Below are 18107 nucleotides of genomic sequence, written 5' to 3'. Positions count from 1 at the left end.
AAAAGCTATTCTAAAGCATAGTGGAGACCTGACTTCTAAAGCAGATTTATAAAATGGGTTCTCTATGCTAAAAGGCAAACTTATTCTATAAAAAATTCATGCTAAATGTTCTCGGTCATATATGTTTAATGTGTGATTCTCATTTCAGTTTAAGTATTATGTTATTTTCAACCAGTATACACCTTTTCTGTGATGACATAATAAAATAAGTCTGTCTTATGGGCCCTTGACCTTAATATTCTACCTCAACAAAGCTACTAGCATAGAATGGCATAAATGCCTACCCAGGCTAGTGTTTCCAAAGCTGAATAATCTTCCTATACCATCCTCATAATTTTATAGGCTTTTAGAAAAATAAGCTCATTGTAGAATTTATGACCCATGTGTATATCTGACTCTACTGATTATCCACTTATGTTATTTTATGTTATTTTCAACTTATGTTATTGCTATAGAAATATCAACTACTTAACAAAATTTTTATGAAGTCATTTCATCCAAGTTATTTGAAAATTTTCTTTCAAAATGAAGTCTTGCAATGTCCATTGTTAAACACAAGGTTAACCACACAATGTCAAATAACCAAGTTGGGAGCTTTTCCCTGAGAAGGACTATTATTCCTACTTTTACCACTCCTTACTTGCCTGTAGCTCTTTTCAAGGACTGAGGCCCTATGAGCTTTCCTCTTTCCATGTTATCCTGCATATTGGTGTCATCCTTGTTTGGGTCCTTTTTAGACAGCCATATTGGTGAAACTTTATTCATGTAACATCTCTAATATTTCTAGGAGATAAATTCTCAGAGCAATCTTTCTGTTCCGCTGGCTTTCCCAACAATTCCATTCCCTCTTCTGCTGTGATCTCTGATGCCAATGGTCACCCCTAAAATAATACATAATGGACACATGTAACAACATAATATGGACAGAATAGGTTGTATGTATATATTTAGGAGTGTGTGTGTGTGTGTGTGTGTGTGTGTGTGTGTGTGTATGTGTGTTACCTGTAACACAACCCTAAAAATAGAGATCTTGATCTGAGTGAGGGCAAGGTATCATGGGTGTCTAGAGAGATAAAAAGGAAATGATGTAACTATATTTTAACTTCAAAAATGAAAAATATTTTTAAAAATCATAAATACATACTTCTACTATGTATCTTAGTAACTACATAGGAAATGATTATATATATATATATATGCTTTTGCCTCTATATTTCTAATAACAGACATTTTTATTTGCTTCTTTATCTCTCTTATACCACCTATCTTCCCTTTGTCTTTTGACTGGCCTTTTCTTGTCTTCGTTATATATCCAACTGAAGTTGTCTTGCTCGGATTCACACACAAGTACCATCTTTCTTACTTGAGCCTGGAAAAGGAAGAATAAATTAAAATGTTGGGTTGACAGAGAAATTACACCTGACCACATCAGTCCTCTTTTAAAGAAGTCAGGAAGCAGTTAAAATGAAAAGCTTAGTATTCAGAAACACAGAAACCTTTGATTTTAAATGTTATGTCAATTAAGTTTATATTCAATGGTGCTAAGTATTGTAGAGCGTTAATAAATGAAGCAGAAAACACAGTTGTTACCCTTAAGGAGTGTGATTAAATAGGAGAACTGAAAGAAACATGCATACGGGTACCTGCTATGCAAAATAGCATGCAGCTAACTGTTATATAGAAATAGGATGATTAAGTATTTAAAGGCTTAAAATGAAAAAAAAATGAAAGGTTAACTCTTTTGCAGTGAGCTTAGCTAGACCTTGGAAAACAAGATGGATGATTCAATCCTGGTAAGTACATATGTAGGAGAATAAATTAAAATGTTGGGTTAACAGTAAGTAGAGTCAGAGGGGAAAATGCAGGTGTTAAAGGTCTACATGTTATGTATGTAATGAAGCAATAGTGGTGGGAGATGGAGACAGTTTGGCAAGAAAATGAAATACTAAATAGTATAAGTAGGTAAAGGTCTATGTATGGCATTGTTTCACAAGGAGGAATATTTGTGCTTTGAAGACAGAGAATAAGTAGCCAATATATAGAGAGAGATTGAAGATGCTAGTAAGTAACAAGATTGTGGAGGGACTAAAGTCCTAGAGGCAGCACATGTGAAGAGAAGTGAGAAGCCTCGGGGATAAACTAGTGTATCAGATTGTGTGCTGTACTAGTAAAAAAGAGACATGATGTATTTTTTAAAAAATAAGAAATGGGAACTCAATAAAGAAGGCACTATAAATGTTCAATACATGCTATCACTTATTTTTATTATTCTTATTATTGCTATTCTCTGAAATGAGTTTTGTCTGTGAAAAATGTTAATTTCATATTATTGAATTTCTTCTGAGTTCCTAAATTGTACTGATCAAAGGTTATAGCAACATGACAAGCAATGAAAATCGATGCCTGTGAAAGCTACCTCTTTGTCTGGAGGCCAGGTATTACAAGTTATAAATAGATAATCATCTAATTGTTTATAAATGTCCAGTTAGATGACACCAAGAATTTAGGCAGTTGTTAAATGTTCTGTATACTTTACTTTCCACTAACATACTCTAAGGTAAATAGGAAACTAGAGTGAACACCTGCCACCACATCAAAGTCCAGAATAATAAAATGTCTGACACCTTAGCTTCTACATAACAGTATCTGACATTACATATGAAATGTAGAAAATAATTGTCCCTCTGGGTACTCTCTTCCATTCATACTTTGTAAGAGTATTGGACAAAGAGAAAATAGTTCAACCTTCTAGATATCACCTATAAACCACCTAGAAATACATGAAAATTTTTGAGACATTATATCATAGTGTATGCATGCATGTGTGCGAGCAATGTGTGCTGTCAATTATACCTCTTAACTATAGTTCTGTAACAGTTATGTTGACATATAATTTATATAATCATACAATTTACTCCCTTTAAATTCACAATCCAGGGAATGTTAGCATGTTCATAGTTCTTTGCCATTACTATTATTTAGTACTTGAAAATTTTTATCATTCTAAAAAATTAGAAGTATTGTGCAGAACTTTTATATAACAATTATCTTCACAAATTTCTACATTTTTGCATAAATAGAATTGTGTAATATATAAGCATGAGTACTAACATTCTCACTGAAATATTCTCATAGTGCTCATAGATAATACAGGTCATACTTAGTCTTTTTATGGACAAATAACACTCCATCAAATGCATATGTCATATTTTGTTCAGATATTAATTATTTGAGAGACCTTTACATATATTTTCATTTTTGACTACTATAAATAATTCTGCTATAAATATTAATGCACATGTTTTAAAGAATTTTTATCATTTGAGTATTTTGCAGAAGAGTAAAATATGCCTTGAACAAAGACACTTCCTATTCCTTCTTCTCCGATAATATCTTTTTTTTTTTTTTTTTTTTTTGGTTTTTTTGAGACAGGGTTTCTCTGTGTAGCCCTGGCTGTCCTGAAACTCACTCTGTAGATCAGGCTGGCCTCAAACTCAGAAATCCGCGTGCCTCTGCCTCCCAAGTGCTGGGATTAAAGGCGTGCGCCACCACCACCCGGCTTCTCCGATAATATCTTAACCCATCCACCACTTTTACATCCTGATTTCATGTTCTCTTTTGTTAAGCCCAATAATTCTACTTAGTGTTGCTTATATGCACATGCATATAGGACCAATGTATTGGAGCATAAGTATGCTCTCAGGGCCTGCATCCCTGAAGAAAACTTAATCTTTCTGGCTTCGCAGCCACATATTTCTAATAGATCCTCAGCAAGGGATGGTACTTGATCAACCCCTCCCAAATCTATGCTAGGATTTTGTCTGTCTTGATAGTATATTGGTCCTGTGTATACAGTCACAGCAGCAGTGTGATTTAATGTGTGCAAAGACCCTGTCATATCCAGACAATACAGTCCTGCTGAAACTTTTTACTACCTTTGGTGGTAAAATAGTTCCACCACCACCCCTTCATCAATAATCTCTAAACCATGATGGCAAGGTTTACTACACCAGTTTAGCAAAATGGTAGTAATTGGATCTCCTTCTAGGACCTAGGACCTAGCCACTTGTGGGTTTGGCAGCTAATTAAGGAGATAAAGCAAGATTTTCATCTTTTGTAGTGGGGGCTTATATCAAATGAGAAAGTAGTTGCTTACTCCAGTAATGTTCATGCAGCTGTTCCACCAGTGAGGTTATATGGCCAGGCCAGTCATTATTTTAGCATTACTGCAGGATTCAAAGCTGAATAAGACTGTTTATTACTTTTCTCCTCCAATAACTTGTACAGAACCTTCCAGCACCATAAAACCAACACAAAATTTATTTACAAAAAAAATAAGGAATCGCTTTTAAAATAATTATGTTTCATTTTATGCATTATTAGTAAACAAATATATAATCAAATTACCACTCCAACTAAGTCCTTCAATTAAATGACAAAGTTTTAGCAATGTCATTTTATCATAGACTGTATACAAATATAAAGAAATATAAAGAAAGACTTTATGATGTAAGCTATTCTGATAGGTTATAAAGAATTTACATTTATGGACCTAATAATTGATACATGTATGTATAGTGATATATTTGTCAAGTGCAAACTTAATTAATGGATTTTAAACATAGCAGTCTATTATCAACATCATAATGAAAAAGGGATTTTATTTACAACATATAGTATTCTCTTTTATTTCTCAACTGTCTAAGGGTTTAGACAGATTCAAGTACTTCTTTCTTCAAACTTTGGAATGAAGGGTTAAAACCTCCTATTATTAATAACAATTTTCCCATTACTATTTGTTTTATTTTTGAGACAATAACAAAAAGAAACACAGTTTGAGTCGTTTTCATATTTTTTTCCGTAGTTTTCTACTCTTTTCAGTTACACCATTAAAAATCAAAAGAATAAATGACCTTATAGTCACTGGACTGCAATACATAACCAATTTTGAGACATAATAAAATGAAGGTTATTTAACAGTGTATGATGCCAACAGGAAGCTACTTCTCTTTTTGATGCATCTAAGAGGGTAGAAGCTGGGAACTTTCTCATTTGTAAATTATGAGAATTTCTCTTCTCTAATACTGCTAGATTAATTTCTTTTATTTAAATTATGGCCCACTTGTTTGTTCATATATATTTATTTCTCCTCACTTAATTTTAATTTTGACATCTTAAATGAAGAGTCCATCTTCTTGTAGAGTTACTTTCATAAATTATTGATGTATATGTACTCTAGATGTACAGTGATGATAACAACCAGGAAACTCCAACAGTAGAACTTTATAACCCTCTTTTGATTTAATAAATAGCATTAAAGTGGCATTATTATGTAATGCATGATGCTATATGGTGCAGAAAGAGAAGTTGTAATATTAGGTAAGGTTTCCACATAAAGGTTAATGTTTCTCAACCAGTTTGTGCAGAGATTTAAAAATGAGTGCATTTATTAATGAAAGACTATTCATGGTACCTCAAAATTGTATTGCTTGACCCTAGAACATTTTGAATTGTTTTATATTTATAAGATTGTTTGCATGACCAAATGGTGCATTTTAAGAAGTGATAAAAGCTTCTAATGAGCATAGCTGTTGGATAAACTGAATATTAAGTTGAGAGCAAAAATGCCTACATAAATATGGTCTACTAATCTCCTGCTCATTGAAGATATTTATTGGTTCTAAACCTTTAAGAGTTAAATTTATAATCCACCCTTTGGGAACCAAATTGCTCTTCTTACATAGAAGAAAAGTAACTTTCAGTGAAAAATAAAAAGACTCTGTTGGTCATTTATTATCTCAAAGGGTGTATTTTATTAGAAATGTCAATTCCACAAAATTATGTGTCCTGTAATACATAATTATGTTCAAAATTGCATTTGAAATCTATTATTAACAGTTAACAGTGAACATTCTTAAAATAGTTATTACTCTTGGCCTTAACACAAAAAGCAATAATGTAGGTATTTTAGGGAGTTAAATGCTGCAAGGCATTGGCCTATGAATAAAGTCACTGCAGGTGTGTTTCTTAATGGGCTGTTAATTTTATGTCAGGTGAACACAAAGGACAGGGACCATGTGTGTTTTTAAACTGTTTGGTATGGAGACAGAGTTGATGGCTGAAAAGATAAAGATGGGGTGAATTGAGGCCAAATTTAAACTTCCAGGGGAATAAATAATCTCCGCTTAAAATGGAAGCAAACCAACTCCCTTTCTTCCTTTTATTTTCCTTCCCTCCCCAATACCACATGACGTAGTATTCCATAGAAAGACATAGTAGGTTTATATTGAGTAAAGGTACACTTGTTCCAACTAAACACCTGTCCCTTACAGACCAGATACTTCTGGGTTTCATATATTAGGCTATTAGTACAATCTAAATGATTCAAACTCACAATCATGGTGTCAGTTTAATGTTCCCTTTGCCTTCACAACTATCACCATCAATTCTCAGGTATTCAAGCACCACTTGGAGTCCTGTAAAAGTGTCTCACTTCAAATATACACATTCAATGTCTGTATATTAAAAGGTTCCTCTACTCAGTTACATTGAAATTTGACAAGCTCTGCCTTGGAATCTTCTATACTGTTCTCATATCTTCCACCTACTTTCCACCTATACTAAATTACTTTGCACTGAAATGTCCCTTTTCTTCAGAAGTTATTTGTGCTTTACCTAAATTTAAGTATTTGTGCCATTTCACCTGAATCTGTACTTTCTATGATGTTTTTGTGTCTCCTTCTAATTCTATCCTACATCCTACCTCAAGATTAGTCTATCTAATATACCCAAAACTCATACTATACTCTGAGCCCTTCCCTCTATTAAAAATTTCAATGATACTTGTGAAAGAGTTAAATTGCCCTACAGAGATATTAATGATCATTTCAAAAGAGGCATGTTGCCAAATAAAAGTTTCAGTACAAGATAGTGAGATATTGCCCTTCCAGTTGTTGGTCAGAGATAATATGGAGACCCCACAAAGCAATACAGGCTATTGCCATCACTTGATGTTACCCAGCAGAACTTGATGGTATGATCTTATTGCTAAAGTCACCATAAGCTTTGTTCATAAGATGGAAATTTCCTCATTGTTCCCAATGTATCCAAAATATTTTATACAGTCTACTGGGAGAGAAAAATCATCTGCCTTACCCAGTTGTCAACCTGTAGCCAGAATATTGGCCAGCTTAGCAATATATGACAATGGGAACAATAGTGGCAAGAATTCAATTGGGGGCGGTAATCAAACTACTTTCTGATTTTACTTAAGGCCCACTCCCAAACAGGAAAAGGATGCCTAGCACTATAAATCTGATCAATAGGCAAAAGCTGATTAGTTCATAGGCACATTGGTGAACATACTAGTATTATTTTAGTAAATGAACATAGTAACACAAAATTCCATCTAAATATATACCCCAAAACTTACAGATTAGTGGAACTCTCAGGCTTCATCAGAGACTCATCTTTGCATGGTAGGCAATGGTAAACACAGAAATTCATAACTGGTCAAAACTCAAATAACAAATGCCTATGGTATGCTCATCCATGAATATACCACCTATATCATATTCCTCTTCTAAAAGGCTCAGGAAAGATTATGGGAGATAGTGCAGAAAGATTGTAAGAATAGAGTTTGCAAATTCCAGTGGTGAAACTGTATTCGTATGGGCATGCAGAACTTAGGTACTCATGAACTCACAGCAGCTGTGGTTGTCTGCACAAGATCTGTACAAAGTCAACCCAATCTTTCCAGTGTGGAGAGGAAGAGGCTCAAAAGCCTCCACCTCTAGTTGAGGAGTTAGTAGCAGGTGAAATAGGGTGAATTAGTTATCTTCAAGGGTATAATACCTGGTATGATAACCATGCTCTGTGAGTAGGCTCACAAACACTTGTATGTTTTCAGGGCTGACCATTTGATATTGGAAAAACAGTTAGTGTGCTCTTTCCTAGAGAAGACTATTTCTCTCTCAATATTCCTTAATTACCTATAGATTTTTGTGTAGAGTTGAGACTTCATGGGCTTTCTCCCATCTATATTGTCATGTCTATTGTTGGACAACCTTTTCCATCTCATGTTTAGGTAGTCATGTTGGTGAGACTTTATGGATGTAAACTCTATCACTACTAAGAGACACAATCTCACAGAAAACCCCTTAACCGTCTTCCTCTTAGAATCATTCTACACACTCTTCTGCAGTACTTTCTGTTATATCATCTTTGGTACTTGTAAAGAGCGTTGCTAACTCAGATGAAATATTTGATTTAAATCATATATGCATATTTATATAAAGAATTATGTATATGATAGGTTTTCTTCAGATAAATAGTTAATGTGATTCCTTGTGTTTTTTCACATATGCTTACTCTTCTGTGTTAACTTTACTAATCAAATCCTTTTGACTGATTCTACAAACGATATAAACAATGTATCATTATTTCTTTACAACTCTATTTAAAACTCTTCTTCATTGTCCCACAGCCCTAAGATCACAATTTTATAGCACCGTGTTTTAGTGCAAGCTGCTACTAAGTCTCATGTTCAATGCCATGCCCCATAATTACCATTTTATGACTCATTCATCTACACATTTATTAAATAATTATATATTGATCATTCATGTGTGTGTTTATGTTTGTAAAATATTTACATACATTCACACACATTTTCTAGATATTGATGATAAAGCAATGAACAGTGCATCTCTACTCCTTGTCCTCAAAATGCTTACTTTATATCATGGAAAAATAGGCAATATGTAACACATACATAAAATATGTAATGTGTTGGGTAGTAATTACTATAAGAAAATGAAAGGCAATAAAGAGCATAAGAGGGGGGATTAAAAATATAAACCAAATACTTTTTCTTCCTTTGAATATCCATAGCAGTTCCTTTCCTTTACAATTTGGTTACTTTCATATTTGTTCAATTTACTCAGTGATTTTCAAAACTCACCAAGATCAACAAATACATCTTACTCATCTCTCTAATTCTCGTAGCTATCAAGAGAATGAGTGTTCAAAAAATACTTCAAAGTAATCATGCTAAACAAAATAAATGCAATAGCAGTTTAAGAGAGAAATTGGCATAATGGTTGGTCAGAAAAAGCCCCTTAGATGATACTTAATATGAGCAATACCTTGAAAGATACAGGGAGGATAAAAACGCTGTGAAAGTTTTTTTGATACATTTGTTCTTGAAAAGCGAAACAGCATTGCTTTTTAAATTAAGATTAATCATATGTAATATTCTTTTTTTTTTCAAAACAGTGTTCCAGAAAGGACGAGCAATTGATACTGGGGAAGTTGACATTGGAGCACAGGTCATGCAGACCATTCCACCTGGCTTATTCTGGCGTTTCCAGATTACTATCCACCATCCTATATATCTGAAATTCAATATTTCTTTAGCCAAGGACTCTCTGCTGGGAATTTATGGCAGAAGAAACATTCCACCTACACACACTCAGGTATTTGATATAATAGGTATTTTCTTAAATCCTTTTAGAGGGTACTATATCAAGCACTTCGCACTTCAGATGTTGTGATTTGTGAATACTGTAGGATTTTAAAATGAAGGCATAAAAAATCTTTGTAACAAAAATATCTAAACTAATCACACTTTAATGAAAATACAGCAACTAGAAATAAAGAATAGTATTTAGAAAAACACATTCAGAAAAGATAGTTTAAGGAAACATTCTTTAAACTTGTTCTCTGCTTCCTACAAAGGGATCATGATGAGTTTCTCGGCTCTCTCATTTTAGCACTAGAGTCCTTCCACACTGCTTTTGTATATCCTTTTGCTATTATCCCAGTAACAGTATGGAAATCAACTAGAATGTAGTGGCAAAGAAGGTTTTGTCTTACAAACAGAATGAATTGTTTATAAACAATCATTCACAGGATTTCAAATATATAATATTTCTGCAGTTTCCATCGTCTATTTCTAAACAGATACCATATTTCTTGTGTTTTTCTTAAGTTTATTTTTTCTGCATCAATCCGTTAGTAGCACTTCTCTATCAAGATGTAATTTGAAAGAATTAAAAACTCAGTCCACCCTTCCCCTAACAATGATGGCTAGAGTCAAAACTTTACCTTCTAGCTAAGTCAAGGATAGTCAAAATGCCATTCAAATGTGAGTCACCAAACATAAGAACATGAAAACAGTGTGTTTACCAAATGATTAGAAGGGGAGGCTAGCCTTTGAATATATAAAAATATACTCACAAAGGTAATAAGTTGTGATAAATATTGTTATTTGTAATTTTCATTTATTTGTTTTTTAAAGCTGTAAAAAGCTTTTAAATTTGTTGACAAGGTCACATTTCTGAGCTGAATATGCAATCAAGTATCTTCTCTTAGACAGATACTTTGATAAAATGTCAGGAGCTCATATATAATACTAAAAAATGTTTCTAATTCTTGAAATTTTGCTTTTAAACAATTTTTATTTTGAACAATCCCAAACTGAGAAGTTCACATTTGTAAGTGTAGTGAAATGATTTTCAAAACTAACAAATTCCTTTGACTTCAAATATACTTAAGAATTGGTAACTTTCTTTTACATTTGCCAACTATCCGAGCAAAGGAATAAATATTGAATAAGTCAGTGATAAGTAAAGATGTTTATATATCCAGAAGTACAAAGTGGTTCAAGTTCATATTTGTGTTTGTATTTTTTACAGTTTGATTTTGTGAAATTAATGGACGGCAAACAACTGGTAAAACAGGACTCTAAGAGCTCAGATGACACTCAGCACTCCCCAAGGAATCTGATCTTAACATCACTTCAGGAGACAGGCTTCATAGAGTATATGGACCAAGGACCTTGGTATCTGGCATTTTACAATGATGGAAAAAAGATGGAGCAAGTATTTGTGCTAACTACAGCAATTGGTAAGCTGCCATGGCTGTTATTTGAATTCACAGTATAGCTCTAGAAAGTCCCTGGTGGTTAAAGTATTTGGTTACTCACATACTGTTCCTTCTACCTTAAAGTCATTATTCAATAAATGTCACTATAGGTAACATTTTATTTTTGTTCTCATTGTTGTTAAAACATTGGTTAATATTTTTTAAAGCGCTCCAGTATTTGCTGATATTCTTAGACACTTGTCATGAAGCCCTTTATATGTTCTTAACAACAACAACAAAAAATTCCCTGGATAATATTGTTTAAGAAGCTAGATAGATGAACAATTCGAGAGAGAAATCTTATAAGAAAAAGCAACTTTGTTAACTGGAGCCCAAAAGCTTGCTCCTATAATGACAGTGACATAAAATGTAGGTTTGTGAGTTCAAGGCCAACATGAGCTTAAAAGGAAATTCAAAGCCAATCTTGGCAAACCAGTGAGTACCTATCTTAAAATATAAAATATATTAGAGAATGTAGCCTCATGACAGAACAATTACCTAACATGTATGATTCTTAAGGTTCTATCCCCAGTGAGAGAATGGGAAATAGGAAATAAAGACTTTGTTAATTGGTTTGATTATAAAATAAGAGCAAATAATTACCTCTTAAAATAGAAAGACTGGCATCAATACAATTCTTTAGAACAATTGATTCTTAAACCTCTCAGGCTTCAAAATACAAATTAAGAATACTTAGAGAAAATACTGAGGACAATAACTTAAGTCATCCCATGCCCTCTTCTTGGGTTTCTTTAGGTCTGATAATCAAATGGCTCTTTCAGTGTGCCCATGGCTTTTTAAATTGAGTTCTTTCTAAATACAATGCCTAGCATTCACCATCACCCTCCTTAGTCTGAAACATCTCAGTCTTTTGTCATGTTTTCTTAGTAAACAGACTCCCCTGACCCTTTGTGTGAATAAAGCTAAGCTCTTTAGCAATTTGAGAGTCCTCAGGGATAAACAACTTGAAGGCACAGCCCTGTAGTGTTTGAATTTTCACAAAATACTTGTCTTTTAAAAGAAGAGAAAATCTTTTACAGCTGTCAGTTCTCTATATAACTCTCTACTTTATCCTTTAGTTAACCTGTTCAGCCATATGTTTAGGAAGATGTGTTGACTGTTAATAAATAGACCATCTGCTCTTGATAACAATTATGTTCTATTTTTACTTGATGTTGAAGACCTTGAGAGAGTAAAAAACAGTATTCTAGCCATAAGACCATTATTTTTTTCTTTAAAGTAATTAGAAAAGTAATAAAAAATTATACTAAGACAAACTTCATTGATCTTACATCTCCAATGTACATAACATTCTTATTAAAATTTAAAAAACTATACATTTTTAGTAATATCATTATTCTGTCACTAAGAGTGTATCCTTAGAAGTCACTGCAGGGAAAAATTCAAAACAATTGTGATATGATTGGTATTAAAATATAGCATTCTAATTTAGAGAAATTAGAAGATACAAAATTTAAGTTCAAGTAAATTTCCCCAAATAACCAAAAGCATATGAGTCATTTACTCTAAAATACCCATTAGGTATATATATATATATATATATATATATATATATATATATATATATATATATATTTATGCCTTGTCTTAATGACAGTGAAAGGGTTCTTCTATAATTTGTAATCAAACTAAGGATTGTGCTGTTCAGAATCTATGCAGCATCTGAATTCCTTTCAAATTATTTAAATATTCTCTAAAATGGGCATAGTAATACTTTCTTTTCTTGTCTTTATTCTGCCTAGGGAAGAATTCTATCACATCAGTCACAGGCTCTGTAGTTCTGTAGTAAACTATTTAAAGTTAAGTGTTCTCAATGTTTTAATGTAGGAGTACTTACAGATTCACCTAAGGTGCTTAAAAAGCTTATAGATTGCTGCACAGAATACCTTAGTGACAGATTCAGGAGATTCAGAACTGAAGTTCAAGCTTCTGTGTTACAGGTGCCACACAAGGAACCCATGGGCCACAGTTATAATATGCACTTCTCAACCTTCATTGTACCTACTCATTATTCAGGCAAAGATACCACAATCACTTCCTAGAATCTCTATTTTGTTTTAGAAATATTTTTCTTCTAAGTGAAGGAGGGTTTATTAATTTAAAAAGAAAAAAAATTAGTGAAATGATTTTAATAGACCAGAATTAGGAAGCAAGCAAGAAAGCAAGCAAGTGGGAGAGGAAAGAAGGAAGAAAGGAAGAAAAGAGTAAAAGAGAAATGAAAAGAAAATCTCAGGTCAAAATTGATAAGTATAGAATTTTTTATATTTTTACTATTTAAAGTAATATTTAATTTTAACTATAATTTTATCATATTCTTTTCCTCCCCCAAGTTCTTTCAGACTCTCTCCCCTTTACTATGCACATAACCTTAATTTCTTTCCTTAAAAACAAACAAAAATCCAATACAACAAACACACAGAGACAATACAACAAACACACAGAGACAATACAACAAACACACAGAGACAATACAACAAACACGCAGAGACATACCACACCAAGAGTGGCACATTGAGCACCTGATCCTTTATAAACCTATTATTATTATACTCAATCATTATTATACTAAAATATAATTATAAACTATAAAAATTAATGTTATCTTCAGTTGTTTTCCAGAAAAGTTATATAAAGTTTTCTAAGTTATTTTCTGTACAACTTTATGGGTACCTTCAAAGCCATTCTGCATTCCCGTGAAAACTATTTTGTAAGAATAGATTTAAATGAAATCAGTGGCAGGGAACTGACATTTACAGTCAAGAAGGCATTTCTCTACAAAATACTTAGGTTCTAATGCTTTTAGTGGTAGTGAATTTAATATGAACACTTACTTTAAAAGCACTCCATTGTCACTTATTAATGAAAATAAACTACTGATTATCATATTTAACCTGTCAAGATAGTATATTAAATAGTCCATGTTCTAGAGAAGAAACTTTATTTGCTATAACATAAATATGAAAAATAAATATCATCTTTGTCTTCTTGGTTACATTTTAAAATCTGCTTTGCTTTTAAGAAATGTCTTATAATTCTCATACCATTTTAGCTTTATTACAAATGTCCTTAAGAATACAATTTATGTGGACCCTTTATCCACTTTAGAGACAAGTTGGGTTTTATTCTTCTCTTTAAAAGTCAATTGAGAACCATGTTGAATAATCTACCGTATATGTATCATGCAGAAGTCTTTGCCATCTAATTTTGAGTAGTAAGAGCTTTGCAGGCAGCAGAAGACAAGATTATTATAGACAAGAACTTTCTGAAACTTTTTAAACAACATGGCTCTTGCCTGGACATAGGTTCATTTTTTTCTCTTCTTTTCTATTAATAGAAATAATGGATGACTGTTCAACCAATTGTAATGGAAATGGAGAGTGTATCTCTGGACATTGTCATTGTTTCCCAGGATTCCTTGGACCTGACTGTGCTAGAGGTAATGATTGTGATTGTTTTAGAGAAGTGGTTTTCAACCTTCCTAATGCTGTGACCCTTTAATACAGTTTCTCAAGTTATGGTGAACCCCAACCATAAAATTATTTCACTGCTACTTTATAAGTATAATTTTGTTACTTCTGTGAATCATGATGTAAATATCTGTATTTTCTGGTGGTCTTAGGCCATCCCTGTGAAATGGTCATTTGATTCCTAAAGGAGTCAAGAGCCACAGGCTGAGAACCTAGAGAAATGTCATTGGAAAACTCAACATTATGAGCAATAGTGATGATAGAAACAATAGTTATATCAGCAATGCCAGCAGTGCTTGCCAACAATTGTTACACAAATCTGAGCACTTCATATGCCAGCTGTATTCTAAACACATCTTATTGCCTCTTTTAATCCCTCCTTCTTACAGTGTTCCTATGAATTAGGTCTGCTAATTCTAAATTCTTTGTGAGCAAAGAAAGAACTTCAAAAATGAATGGTTAAGAAAATATTAAGTGCTAACTGATATTTGAACCTATATCATGTGAGTCAACTACCGATATACTACTTATATTTTTTGTATAAAGTAATTCATAGCAGTATGAGTTTAAAAGAAGGCCAAGTTAGAATTTGGAAATAGCATCGTGTAGAGTAATTTTAATCCAGCAACATGCCTGCTCTGGCAAGGGATCACATCCAAAGACTTTCTAGATTTGTGTTGTCTGGCTTGAATATAGACATGGTCTTAGTACACACCTTTAATCCCGAACAACGAAGATAAAGTTAGTTTGTAGAAGGAAGCAGCCATGTTTGAAAGTGACTTCTAATTCAGGAGCAGACAAAGTGATGAATCTGAGAAAGATTTGACAATAAGTAGAGATAGGATATGCCCAACTTTCATGAGGACAGGAAAAAAGTAGCTACTTAAGAGCAGGGCAAAGTGAGTCAGACAAAGAGGACAGTTCAATGAGTGCAGTTCAGCTGAGTTCAGTTCAGTGCATTTTGGTACAGTTCAGTTGAATGCAGTGGAGTACAGTTGAGTTCATACAATTCCATTCTGTTTAGTTTAGTTCATGCAATCAGTATAGTCAGTGCAGTCAGTGCAGTCCAGTTTGAGGAATTCAGAGGCAGCAATTCAGTGAGAAGCCAATTTGAATCTATCAGCTTGGAGAGGAGTTTTGAGCCAGAACAGCTGAGTTGAAGCAGCCAGCCAGAGTTCAGAAAGAACTAGAAAGTGTGAGCTTATCCAGCCTCCAAGATGACAATTACATCTGGTGAATAAAATTTACTTTTACACCATCAAAGCTGGACATGATGATGAATCACTAAATGGATATGAAGTTTAGAAAGTAAGAAATTGAAATTTGAAAGTTAAACTTGGTAATCTTTATTGTTTTATGCACTTGCACATAGTTTAATTAATTGTTGAAAAGCTTTAGATAAATTGGACCATGCTTTCCTCTTGAATTTGAGTTATGATTTTCCAGATGCTTCCTGTTCATTTTCAATGTAGTCTTAAAGTTTCTGGTCTGTTAGGTTAATCTTTTGTTTCTTAGGAAAAAAAATTACTCCGCTCATTTACATTAAATTCCATTCTGCAGAGAATTTTAAAGCAGTTGGAAGGTTTCTTGTACCATAGAAGATCTTGTGAAATGAAGAATATATGTGTATGTATATATATATATATATATATATATATATATATATATATATATGAAACAGAAGATGTGGGTACCGCCCTCAAAAACCTCATAGATTTAAAATGAACACACATAATACAAAACAGAGTAGGTGTTCTAGTAAAAATCTATAGAAGGTAATATTCACTGCAAATCTGTTTGTATAGCCTTTACAAAACCTTTTTTATATGAATAATATCCTATTTATTAGATTTTAATGTATACTTTGTACGTGTATGTGTATGTGTAATCATGATCATAGGCCTATTTAATAAAGAATAAGACAAATAAAAAATAAGGCAAAACTATTACTTTTTCCAGAAATGATATACTAGAATCAATATAGAGTTATTCTTGAAGATTTTCAAAAAGATTATAAAAACATTACAACTTATTTGCCAACCTTTAGATTCATGCCCTGTGCTGTGTGGAGGAAATGGAGAATATGAAAAAGGCCACTGTGTCTGCAGGAATGGCTGGAAAGGGCCTGAGTGTGATGTTCCAGAAGAACAGTGCATTGACCCAACCTGCTTTGGCCATGGTACATGCATCATGGGAGTTTGCATCTGTGTTCCAGGATACAAAGGAGAAATTTGTGAGGAAGGTAAGAGTCCCATTTAAATATATTGCTTCAGTCTTTTCTTTCACTGAATTTTCCATACTTTTATTCTATAACATTAGTAGAAAAACAAGCAATCTTTGCAAACAATGGATGTACAACATGCCCTTGATACAAAGAGCAATGGTTTGAGGTCAGGGAAGCTCGTGTCTCTTCTGACAGTCTTATGGATTGCATGACACTGTTTCTATGACACCTGAAAAGCAGTAATGCAAAAGTTATATATTTTAATTTCTAATACTGTTTTATAACTTGATATTTTTCAGCTTGATTATTTTAGGTGTTAATCATATGTTTTGATTATTACAGAGTTCTTTATGCTGCATAATGAAGCATTACATTTAAGAATGCAATAAAAAATAATGATATAGACATACTTGGAGACATTTTGCAAATATTTTCCTGGGGAGTGATTTGTAATTACCACTATTACTTTTGCTTTGTATTATTTATTTATTCTTACATGCCTCATGATGAAACTTGACCTCCTTCCCTAAAAAATAAAAATCAGACCTACCACTAATGAGTTTCAAAGCAGAGGCTTTGTATTAAGTTCACGACAAAGGAGATTTTAGAAAAAATATTTTTGAACTGGCTATAGTTTTATCATTTAAACAGACATATTGGAAAATAAGTTTACTAGTAATCAGACCATTTTCATGCCACATTCCTCCAATAAGACTGATTTCAGAAATAATATGAAACCATTACCATAGGAGATGGTCTCATCACAACTATTGTTCAGGAAAGGGGCTGCTGAAAATGCACTGTAATTGCTTTTCAAAGATTGCTCATTAAGACTATTACACAGCATTATAAAGGGTTTAATCTCATTCCACTCCATGAGCAAGCAGGATTTTAGCTTTTCACCTCCTATTAGTGGCAGTAGAATGTGGGTGTAAAAACTGTTTTTTCCGGTGAATTCCACTGGGTCTGTATAGGTACTGGAGTTCTAATAATATCTTTAAAATATGCTTATACATTTATATAATGATCAAACAAACTATCATTATATGTAAGTATAAATGCAGATGTGCTATAGACACAGACACAGTTATCGAGTGATATCTATCACATCTCCAGTTTGCCATGATAATCATGTAACCTAATTCATTAGACTTTGCTGATGTAAATTTCATAAGCAAATGAAAAAGGGATTTACCATAAATTAGCCTTTTACTTGATCTCTAAGAAAATATGTAAAATAGCAAAAAATAACAAGGAAGAATGCGTACCATATTTAATGGCATACGCTTTGCAAATACAATATAAAAATTTTGTACCTCTTATATCACATATGAAGAACTTATAAGCTGTAACAGGCTGTGGACAGTTTGTTTACAGACATGATGTCATTGTTTTTATTGACTGACTAAGCTGTCAATTTTTCAAAATAGAGAAGGGTCACATTGAAAATTCCTACTTCTAACTTCTCT

The 18107-nt window shown here is 32.9% G+C and overlaps 1 protein-coding gene across 1 annotated transcript in view; it reads left to right on the top strand.

The window, feature by feature from the left end:
* Tenm1 (teneurin transmembrane protein 1) overlaps positions 1-18107 on the top strand; it is a 748830-nt gene that overhangs the window by 488781 nt on the left and 241942 nt on the right. The window contains exons 10-13 of the mRNA XM_034485178.2: positions 9277-9476; positions 10698-10908; positions 14282-14383; positions 16462-16656. Coding sequence (XP_034341069.1) covers positions 9277-9476; positions 10698-10908; positions 14282-14383; positions 16462-16656 — 708 coding nt within the window. The remainder of the gene's footprint in view (positions 1-9276; positions 9477-10697; positions 10909-14281; positions 14384-16461; positions 16657-18107) is intronic.

This window comes from Arvicanthis niloticus, chromosome X (genome assembly GCF_011762505.2).
Source record: "Arvicanthis niloticus isolate mArvNil1 chromosome X, mArvNil1.pat.X, whole genome shotgun sequence".
Lineage (NCBI taxonomy): Eukaryota > Metazoa > Chordata > Mammalia > Rodentia > Muridae > Arvicanthis > Arvicanthis niloticus.
Note: the sequence above shows the minus strand (reverse complement) of the source record. Positions and strands in the feature narration are given on the sequence as shown.